The sequence below is a fragment of the Eutrema salsugineum genome, unplaced genomic scaffold (assembly GCF_000478725.1).
Source record: "Eutrema salsugineum unplaced genomic scaffold, Eutsalg1_0 scaffold_3, whole genome shotgun sequence".
In the NCBI taxonomy this organism is placed as follows: Eukaryota; Viridiplantae; Streptophyta; class Magnoliopsida; order Brassicales; family Brassicaceae; genus Eutrema; species Eutrema salsugineum.
This window is the reverse complement of record NW_006256756.1, coordinates 5384270-5395998: the sequence shown is the minus strand read 5'-3', so window position 1 is coordinate 5395998 and position 11729 is coordinate 5384270. Positions and strand designations below refer to the sequence as shown.

General features: G+C 37.7%; 1 protein-coding gene across 1 annotated transcript; it reads left to right on the top strand.

The window, feature by feature from the left end:
* Window positions 1-6759: 6759 nt before the first annotated feature.
* LOC18014952 (ankyrin repeat-containing protein BDA1) lies at window positions 6760-8410 on the top strand. Its single transcript, XM_024154499.1, has 3 exons — window positions 6760-7431; window positions 7559-8303; window positions 8370-8410. The coding sequence occupies exons 1-3, from the start codon at window positions 6760-6762 to the stop codon at window positions 8408-8410; spliced, it is 1458 nt and encodes a 485-aa protein (XP_024010267.1).
* Window positions 8411-11729: the final 3319 nt, after the last annotated feature.

Sequence of the window (11729 nt, the reverse complement as noted above, 5' to 3'; positions counted from 1 at the left end):
CATTCCTGCATCTTCTAGAATCTTTAGTGCATAGCGTTTTTGACTTAGGGTTATCCCTTCTTCATGTTGTAAGACCTCTATCCAAAGGTAATATGTTAATTTACCAAGGTCGCTCATCTCGAATTTGGACGCCATTTGTTTCTTAAACTTGTAGATGTGTTCCGTGTTTGTTCCTGTAATAAAAAAATCGTCTACGTAAACTGCAACCAGAAGAAGATCTCCACTCACTAATCTTCTGTAAACCAAGGGTTCTTTAGAGCATTTAACAAACTGCGGTTCTTTAAGGATTTGATTCAGCTTATGATTCCAGGCTCTTGGTGCTTGCCTTAACCCATATAAGGCTTTATTGAGCTTGTATACCTTATCTTCTCTCTCCTTTACTTCGAAGCCTTCTGGTTGTGTGATATACACGGTTTCTTTTAATTCTCCGTGGAGAAACGCAGTTTTGACGTCTAAATGGTGTATTTGCCAACCATGTGATGCTGCGAGGTTGATAAGGAGTCTTATTGTCTCAATCCGTGCTACAGGCGCGAATACTTCGTCAAAATCGATCCCATACCTCTGTACATAACCTTTAGCAACGAGACGAGCTTTGTATTTATTAATGCTTCCGTCAGAGTTTCTTTTAACCTTGAATACCCATTTCAACCCAATCGGTTTTGCTCCTTGAGGTAAGTCTGTAAGATCCCATGTGCAATTTCTTGTGATCGATCGCATCTCATCCTCACACGCACTGATCCATTCCTTTGACTCCTTTGCTTCATTAAAGTTTCTCGGCTCGTCGTTTAAACTTAATAGCAGCATCTCGGCTTCTTCTTCGCAGAGCATCACAAAGTCGTCGAGATATTTCGGTTTAACTCTAGGACGTTGTGATCTTCTTAATGCAGGTTGAACTTCGTTATTTCTTGTCTCGATTTCCTCATTATCGTGTATGCTTTCTTCCTCTTCGTCACCATACTCGATAATTTCGCCATGCTCTATTTTGTCGAGCTCTGTTCCGTCGAGCTCTGTTTCAGTAGTCTCACTTTCTGAATCCTGAATCCCATGATTCCCAAAGACCCCAAGGCTGATTTTGAAACTCCCAGCTTTATTCACTTCCGAGGTATCTTGATTCCAGTTCCATCCTCTTTCTTCGTCGAAAACCACATCTCTACTCACCACCACCTTTCTCGTCTTTGGATCCATCAAACGGTATGATTTTGACCCTGGTTCTGTTCCCAGATGAACCAATATTCTCGACTTGTCATCCAATTTCTTTAGATGTGATGCTTCTAACTTTTCATACCCGATACATCCAAAGGTTCGAAGATGGCCTATGTTGGGTTTTCTTCCGTGAAACATCTCGTATGGAGTTTTATCCTTTAGAGCCCTTGTGGAAATTCTGTTCAGGAGATACATAGAATGCCTTACAGCTTCACCCCATAAGTAATTCGGAACCAATTTATGTTTCAGAATGCTTCTTGTCATCTCCATTAACGTTCGATTCCACCTTTCAACAATGCCGTTCTGTTGAGGCGTATATGGAGCTGTAAGATGACGCTTTATCCCTGAATTGTTGCAGAAGGTGTTGAATTCGAATGATACAAACTCTCCTGCTCTGTCTGTTCGGAAGGTTTGAATCTTCGCATCTGAGTCTTGTTCCACCAAAGCTTTGAATCTTTTGAATCTTTCGAAAGCGTCACTCTTCTCTTTAGTAGTATTGTCCACATATACCTGGAATAGTCATCAATAAGGACAAAGACGTATCTGTTTCCTGCAGCTGTTGATGGTGTTATAGGGCCACACAAATCTCCATGAACCAATTCAAGTTTCTTCTTTGCTCGGAACAAGGTGGCTTGGGGAAACACGTGTCTCGTTTGTTTTCCAAGAAGACATGATCCGCAGACTTTCTTTTCGATGGGTATGTTTGGAATCCCTGACACTAGCTCCTTCTGCATCATGGTTTTCATTGTATCAAAATTTACATGACCCAATCTCTCATGCCACCTGCTCGAACTGCTTGTTACTGTTGAATGTAGACACTCATCACTCTTGAAATTCATTTGAACTTTGTATAGCCGATTTCTCGATCTGGTGGCTTTGGCTAATAGTTTTCCTTCCGGATCATGCATTAACAGATGTTCCCCTTTCATCCTTATTTTGCATCCTGATTCTGTAGCTTGTCCGAGACTGATTATATTACTTTTCAAGTTTGGAATGTAATAAACATCAGCCATCTTTCTTGGTTCGCCGTTTCTGTCGGTAAACTCTATTGTTCCTTTTCCTTTAATATCGATCCTGGAGTCATCACCAAGCCGTACTTTACCAGTAATCGAATCATCAATATGTGCAAAATAACGTCGATCTCATGTCATATGGTTACTGGCTCCATTGTCAAGGTACCAAATATTGTCTTCTTCGGAGTTAGTTTCGTAGGTACTCGGCACTATTTTTCCTTCATTCAAGTAGACAATTTCGTGCATCATCAGTTTTTCTGCGTCTTGTGTATCAGTGTTGTCATCCTCTTGTGCTTCTTGTAATTTGAGTAGCCGATCGGGACAGTTCGAAGCGAAGTGTCCTGTTTTGTCGCAACGATAACAAGTTATCTTGGACATATCTCTTGGCCCATTGTTTCTTCCCCTTCCTCTTCCTCTGCCATAGAAGTGTCTTCCTCGACCTCTGCTTCTATATTCACCATTGGAATCATGTGGGGACTGAGTATCTGTATTTGCATACATCAGTTTACTCTGATCCTCTTGAGCATCTTCTTCCTCGTGGATCCTTTCTTCGTATGCCTTTAAACGCCCAATAATATCCTCAAAGCTCGTGGTGTTGAGGTCCATCACCTGTTCAAGTGAGGCAACAATATGGATATACTTCTTGCAAGGAAGACTGCTGAGGAATTTCTTCACCAATTTTGAGTCTTCAAGTGTGTTGCCTAAAGCAGCTGATTTAGAAGAAATTTCGGATAGCTTGCTGCTGAAGTCATCTATGGTTTCGGTATCTTTCATCTTCAGCCGATCAAATTCGGACATCAATGTCTGCAATCTAGCCTTAACTCGCTCTGCTCCCATATGCCTTGTTTTAATCGCTTCCCATACTTTCTTTGCAGTAGTTAGTTCTCCAACTTGGAGGACAAGGGTCTCAGGTATTGACTGAAAGATTAATGCTGTTGCTACATCGTTTTTCTCGGCATCTGCTGTTTCTGTTTCGACGATATCCCAGACTTTGTGGACTTTGAGTAAACTCTTCATACGGATGCCCCAAACGGTGTAATTTGTGGAGTTAAGCATCAGGCATTGTATGGAGGAGATACTCGGTTCTTTTGGTCGCGGGTTAGGGTTAGGGATAAGGTCTCCCATAGTTTGGTATTTCAGAATCTCCGTGATCGAAATTCTGGACTTGGTTTGATTCCTTTAAGGCTCTGATACCAATTATAGAAATCGAACTTGTGAAAGAACTCAATAACAAAGAATAACTCTCTTTATTAGCTTAAGAAAATAACTCAAAACTTAAGCTCTCTCAAATCTCATAAGGAATACAACAACTTTGGTATCTCTTATATTGTAACACCCCGACCCGCCGGGTCGGTTGTTACTAAAAATCAATTCCGGTTTATTTAGATTAAACCATCATTCCTAATTAAGCCCAATTCTAATCTCTTTTTAATCTCTTTTTAACTCTCTGCAAGCCCATTAATCTAATCTATTAAGCCCAGACCAGACTAATCTAACCTAATATAAATACCTCTGATCCCTCATCAACTTCTAAAACCCTAGTCTCTTCATCTTCTCTCTTTTTCGTCACTTTTTCTCTTAAACCGCCGTTCACTTCTGAGACGATTTCCTGGCAATCCGTGAAGCTCCACGTGACGTATAATATATCAAATCGAAGCCCCGGAGGTAAGCTTCTTAATAAGACCGGTCTCGCCCTGATCCGTGATCGGACACGAGAGTTATCGTGAACCGCGTATCGGGTGTCCAGATCTGCGCTCTCTCTCTTCCTCTTTCTCATCTTTGCCCTAATCTCTCCTCTCTCTCCTTTCAGTCGAACCTCCCCCTCTCCATTGCAAGATGTGTGCGCCCCTAACTCCTCCTCCTCTTGAATCCGAACCCAGTGATGGTGGATCTCCACTTCGTCATCCTTCTCCTATGCCATCACCTCCTTCTATTGCTCGCCCTTCTGTGCCAAGGTGAGGACCCTGTGCTTCACCCTCTCTTTCACTCCTGTCCATAGTAGTTAGCCTTTTCTTAGGTTAAGTACTAGATCTGTGTGCTAGGGTTAGATTACTAGAACCTGGTTCCTTGTTGATTGATTGTTGATGATTGCTGGTTGTTGGAGGAACCTTGATGACTGAACCTGAACTTGGAACTAATCTATGAAACCCTAAAATATGGATTGATTGTGTGTGATCTGGATTACCTTGTTTGAGATAGTCTAGGTTGTGTGATATAGATCTGTTAGATCCCCGACCCCTTCTGTGGTGATTGGGCGGTGTTTCTTGCTGGGCTAGTGGCTGGATTGGGCTAGTCCAATGGTGAGCGGAAGGTACGCCGATCCTTCCGGAGCCTGTATGGCTGGAGGCCTGTCTGTGTGACCGTCTTGTGACCCTTTCTGTGTGATTGGGGGTGTGTCCCTTTCTGTAGTGATTGAGGACGACTGAGTGACCTTTACTTGTTGAGATCCCTTTCTGTGGTGAATGGGTGACCCCTTTCTGTGGTGATTGGGTGGGCGGAGTGACATTGTCGATGAGACGGTGATGCTCTCCTTAATGGGTTAAGGTTTCTTTGTTACTTGGTAGTTGATTGTAGGGTTACCCTTGTTTGCTATCTTGACTTAGGATTAGTCTATCTGCTGTGTCCATGATTGTTAGATGGTGTTGTGGGCCTCCTTAAGGTCCATCCTGGCTGAGTAATCCCAATTACTCATCCCTCCATCTTCCTTGCTCATTTTCAGGTAGATCAGTTATGTTTATACTGTTGATTGCTATCTGGGCGTTTTTGAACCTGGGAACCTGAGGCTCACCAGAGGACTGGGGTCCTTAACATGCTCTATTTCTCCGGGTTTTTTAGGAAGCCTCGGATAGGGATGTTACATATATAGTGACTGATTTTCTTTACCTATTAGAATAACAACTTTCCTTTTCTTAGACAACTTTCCTTTTCTTAGACAACTTTCTAATTATGTTTAGATAACTTCTAAACATATTCCTAATCCTAATAGGAAATACTAACTAGCTTCTAGAATGTTATCTTCAAGCTTAGGTCAACATATTATCCGAGTGGAATAGCCATAGACCCAATTTACTAAGACGAGTGAATCGAGAAGTGGCCATTATTCATGTAAGACCCGAAAAGCTTATAAGCTACTCTCTATTAAGGTAAACTCTAGTTCCTGTTGGTCTTTTACTTTTGCATTCTCTGATCGAAAAAACGTGTTTATATTAGCAATCGTAGATGTAGTGATACATCATATTTCTGTAAGTCTGTTCATATCTTTGGTGTTTGGTATGGGCAATATCTTTGACTGTTCATAATTTATATGTTAATCTCCACACATCCATCGCTCTGTTAGAAAATGAATTTCAACAAACAACAAGGCAACCCTTTTTAAGTTCATGTGTGCATCTTGTCTTTTTTTTTTTTTTTGTATTGATTTACCAGGTTTGGACTTAACAAATCTGATACTTTCTTGTTTTCCTTATGAATATTACATTATAAACTCCAATTCTAGTTGTTCTTTTACTTTTGTATTATCTGATGGAATGATATGTTTGGTATGGACACAAACGTTGGTTGTTCAACAAGGTATCCTTTTTACTGGTTTGCGTAACGTTTTTTTCAAATTTTAATGATGCTTCTTGTCGTTTTCGTGTATTGCACAGAAGACTTTATGGTTTTCACTTTTCAATCACTCTGACGTGGGACCTAATTAACTTTTATTCGCCATGTCTTAGAATAATTTGCCGGGGAAAGTATGTGGAATATCATAGTTGATTGGAGACTTTCTTTTTTTTTTGGTAAAATTGATTGATAACACAGAACAAAAAAAATGTGTTATGCATGCAGAATAAACTTTTTAAAAAATGTGTTATGCATGCTGAATAAAGTGAATTTAAAAAGTTTGATATGCACACAAAAGTAGTAATGTGTTGGACACTAATGCATATAAGGTTCTTTTTTTTTGTACTTCAAATCTTTTTTTTAAACCTTTTAATTGCTTATAAAATATTGAGTTTCGTAACTAAATATTCACTTCCATAAAAGCAATTCTACAAAACCAAATTTCTCGTAAGTTTAAGGTATGATCTCTATTTATTTTTTGTGTAATAATTTTTATTTGAAAAGAATATGTTCATTTAGTGAGATATATTTTATACATATTTCGTATTGACTATCTTCAATCATTATCAGTAAACATAACATTCTTTAGATATAAAGAAAATTATATATATTTATCTTGCATCTTCATAATTTTATATAATTTGCTTACAATAACTAGCTATGCTTGTTGACGCATCATCCATAATATAGCTTCTTATAAAAAAGCGACATATATATTCTTTTTAAATATTACATTTGCATCATTTTTATGGTTTTCACTATTCAGTCAAATAAGATGACTTGCTAGATTTGATCTGCATTTGTTTTAAACAAAATGCTTGATCGGTACTTGTAATGTTTGATACGCATTATTTGATTTACATCACCAAGAAATATTTCAGGAGCCAAATAAAAAAAAGTTTGTGCAGCAGCAAAAGCCTAGGTGACTAGTGAAGTTATGTCGATTGTTGTGGATGTCACTAGAGTATCAGATATGGTAGCTCAAGATGCAAATCTGAGTGGACGTTCAGGTACGAGCACTCATGATGCAAATATCTATGAGAAATTTAAGAAGGCGGCTCAAGATGGGGATATAGAAAGACTCTACCAGTTGATAGCAGAAGATCCAGACCTTCTAGGTCACTTTGATAAAGTGCCTCTTTGTGAGACGCCACTACACATTGCAGCTGAGAGAGGACAAACTCATTTTGCCATGGAATTAATGACCTTTAAGCCGTTGCTTGCTTCGAAGCTAAACGTGGCAGGTTTCAGCCCAATGCATTTAGCCCTGCAAAACAACCACATTCGAATGGTGAACGGATTTGTGGCAATTGACAGCAGCTTAATCAGCATCAAGGGAAAAGGAAGGATGACTCCGTTGCATCATGTGGCTCGAATTGGCGATGCAGAGTTGTTGAGTAAGTTCTTGATTGCTTGTCCTTCTTCCATAGAGGATTTGACGATTAAGTGTGAGACAGCTGTGCACATTGCCGTGAAGAACCAGCAGCTTTTGGCATTTAAGGTTCTGTATGGATGGGTCAAGAGAGAGAACAGGAAGGAAATCTTGGACTGGAAGGACGAAGATGGTAACACAGCCTTCCATATTGCTGCATCAATGAATCAGACTGAGGTAAATGTCTCTCTCTAATAATTTAGTTTTTCCTTTTCCTCGAAAATTTTGTTTCAGACAGTGCTGTTTGACCATTAAATGGATAGTTATGCTCTCATGACCTGGGACTTTGCTCTCTTCAATATAGGTTATGAAGTTGCTCCGTAAAACCGTTAAAGTAAAAGCCAAGAATTTGGATGGCAAAACCGCGATGGACATACTTCAAAGTCACCAATCTCCATGTTTCCTCAAAGCAAGAAGAATTCTCCACAGTGCTAAAGAAAGACTACTTGGTCATTCCACAACGACCCTTGCGGGATATTTGAGCAAAAATCTAACGTTTATTGAGAGACATAACAATCTCTTGGGTCTGAGCAATTTGAGCATGACCGGAGACATGTCTCTAAACACTAGCAACCGTTACGATGCAATACTTGTGGTGGCTGTACTGATAGCAACAGCTACATACCAGGCTGGTCTCAGTCCTCCAGGCGGATTTTGGCAGGAAAGTTCAAATCCTGCAAATCATAGTGATCCGAATTTTCACGTTGCTGGGCAGATGACTATGGATTTCGACGTTTCCTTATTCTTTAATGTCCTCAACGGTTTTGCCTTTTTATCATCTCTATATGTGATCATAATTCTCATAATTGGACTGCCTCTGTGGAAGTTCATCTATGGTTCAACGGGGGCTTTAAGTACTGCGATGATAGCATCTTACCGTACTATACTCCCGCATTCAAATGGCCAACTCGAAGATATATCAACGGTAGTCTTCGCCTTTGGATTCCCATCGATTATAGTAATTATGTTGTTTGTTACTGTCATGGCATTCATTGTTGATAAATATCGCCGGCACCGAGTGGACTTCCCGGCGAGCTGCTTCAGCTCATGTGATGCATCGCTTCGTCACTATCTTTTATTGTTTATCGGGCTTTGTTTAATGTTGGTGTTTGCAGTATATGTTTTGTGTATTAATTTGGTTGATATGTTGAAGTAATTCAGAACTTTGAGTTCTTTCTTTCTCTCTTGACTATCAGTAATGTATTACATGATATCAACGATCTTCAAGTATTATTCCATGTTTGGCTATTCTTTGAATTAATGCACATTTACATTACAATGTGCCATTATCTCCTGATCAGTTCTGTTTCCAGTTTTTCCATGGAATTTTGTGTCTATTATTTATGGAGGTTTTCTATAATTTTCGTAAAATGTTACTAGCTATGAACGAATCTTTGTATGAAGGGGGTTCATGTAAAAAGTTGTAAAAAAAAACTAAGCCATGTACTTAGCCATTTTTTTTTTGGTTGTCTCTCAAAACTCAAGCTAAATATTTAGAATCTGCACATTTTGGTAATTGATAGGAAAAAGAAACGTACGAAGCATCCATTCATTCGGTACAGAGAGAAAGAAACCATAGAAGACATGGAGAGACTTAACGGCCACTGACTATCCAAGATGATAGACAAAAACGTTAGAAACTAGCTAAGTTCGATCCAAAGAACTGGTGATATGAGGTATGAGGTTCTCCACTCGATAAGCAGCAAGAACGATTCAAAATACTGTTTCTTAATACTTTCTAGTTCTCAAAAGCTCAATCAAAGTTGTAAAACGTTTATTTTTTTCTTTAAATATAATTTAACATTAAACTAAAAAAAACAAAATCCGTCATTTCTCAATCTTTGTATATTAAAGGTCCAACAATTCGACAAAACAAACAAGAATTATATAATCCAATCATCCAGGATGTGTTTGTATCCGTAATAACTGTTTCTCGTTTTCATTGTTTGGCTATGTAGAAATTTTTTTTTTTTGATGAAAGAAAGATAAGGAGATTTAGTTGTCGCCATAGATCCACTTCTCAGCGTTATTGGTGTAAGAACCAAGTTCTTGTGGTTTCTCATCTTTTGCTGTCTCTGGCCCATCACTTCCATGGATTATGTTCCTGCATTTTTCACATTTCTTAACCAAAACAAAATCTTCATAATGTCCCTAATATCGAATATTAGAAGAAAGAAAACACAACATTACCTCCCAACAACTGCAAGATCTCCTTGAACTATTCTAATAAAACCAGTGTTCAGAAAAAAAAAAAAAAAAAAAATTGGTTCTTCCTTCTCTCTTGATTATCAGTTGATAGCAGAAGATCCAGACATTCTAGGTCACTTTGATAAAGTGCCCTTTTGTGAGACGCCACTACATATTGCAGCTGAACGCGGGCGAACTCTTTTTTTCATGGAGTTGATGAACCTTAAGGCGTCGTTTGCTTCCAAGCTGAACGTGTCAGGTTTCAGCCCGTTGCATTTAGCACTGCAAAACAACCACATTCGAATGGTGAGAGAGTTTGTGGCAATTGACAGCAGCTTAGTGAGCATCAAGGGAAAAGGAGGAATTACTCCTTTGCATCATGTGGCTCAACTAGGCCATGCACATTTATTGAGCGAGTTCTTGTTCGCTTGTCCTTCTTCCACAGAAGATTTGACGACTAAGTGTGAGACAGCTGTGCACAATTGCCGTGAAGAATCAGCAGCTTTTGGCATTTAAGGTTCTGTATGGATGGGTCAAGAGAGAAAACAGGAAGGAAATCTTAGACTGGAAGGATGAATATGGTAACACAGTCTTCCATATTGCTGCATCGATGAATCAAACTGAGGTAAATGTCGCTCTCTCTTATAATTTAGTTTTGCCTTTTCCTCGAAAATCTTTGTTCAGACATTGCTGTTTATCAATTGAAATGGATAGATATGTGGTGATACTCTGGAGGTTATCCTATATCCTTTGTATATATTTGTATTGTGATTAGGTAGAGATTATTGGGCCATGAAGCCTTAAACTCTAGAGATTGTGTGGGAAATATGTACACTGAAAGTTGGGAGAGATTTTGGGTAATATATAAAAGATTTAAGTCAATTCACTAATTATTAATTGGTTTTGAGTTGGAAGTTTAGGAAACTTAACAACTGTATATATTCTCTATTATGTTATGTTATGAAATTTTGGAGAGATCAAGTTGAAAGAAAGTTAAATATTTGTGTATATTCTCTATTAACTAATTAGGTAGATTTCGATCATCAAATATGCAAAAATCAAATATGTAAAGAACTTATTAATCAAGTTATATCTTTTGTATAGCTAATCAATAAAATTGAGAGAAACTATTTTACTTCTAAAGTTTCCTCTAAACTTATTATAGTATCAGAGCCATAATCAAATCTAGGGCTGAAATTATTATCCGGTATCCGGTCTCTGTTCCAGTATCCAATCCTATCCAATTCTTAAAAACCGAATATCCGTAGAGTTCGGATCCTGATCCGGATAATGAAATTAAGAATTCGGTTATTTCAGATATGAATCCGAATAATAGAAAATTTTGAAATCGGATATCCGTTATCCATTATCCGTTTATTAAATATTAATTTATTTTAATAATATTAATTGAAATTTATATTGCATGATAATTTTCTATTTTAGATTGTGAGAACAGAACATGAAAATGAATAACACATGAATATAAAAATAAATTAGCTTCTCTATTACTATTTTCTCTTTTGCTATGTAAACTTTTAAACTTTTTGTTATTTGAATGCTATTTAAATGATTTTAATTTTTGGTATTTGTAATTTTTGTTAAGTTGATACATTTTAATTATATATGTTATTGTATTATAATTTTTAAAAAATTGAAGATTTTTTTTTAAATCAACGAAATCGGATATCCAACCAATCAACGAAACCGGATATCCGGTCGGATATCCATATATATTTAATTTAAGCTGGATATCCAGTTTTCAAATATCCAGAGATTTTGAATAAAATTGATTATCCCGCAAATCTAGATATGCAGTCATGCCCTAACCAAATCATACAAACTTTTGGTTTTTGTTCGATCCTTGAACCACTTCTTATCATCTAGGACTTCTTATTTGCAATCATTTTATATAGAAAAACTGGATTCGTCAGACTAGAAAGAGCACCACGTGCACCATTTGTTAAAAGAATAGACCGCCTATTCAATTTTAGACCGCCTAGAACCAATTTTTGTAAAAACTCAATTATTTAAGTTCAAAATCGGGCTCAAATACAGACCTAACAGTGTAACGCATTCAGTCTTTGTTTTGGGCCAGAAGATGAAGACTCTTATTTATAGTGCAGCTTGCCCTACTCAATTATCTAAGTTTGTCGATGTGGTACAAACCAAAAGACCCGCTTTTAAAAAATTGTCATGGCTATTTATATGTTTGAGTTAAATTTGGGTCTTCATCACATCAATATGTCTTCTAAATCTATCTTTATACACATATTTATACAAAATTTAGT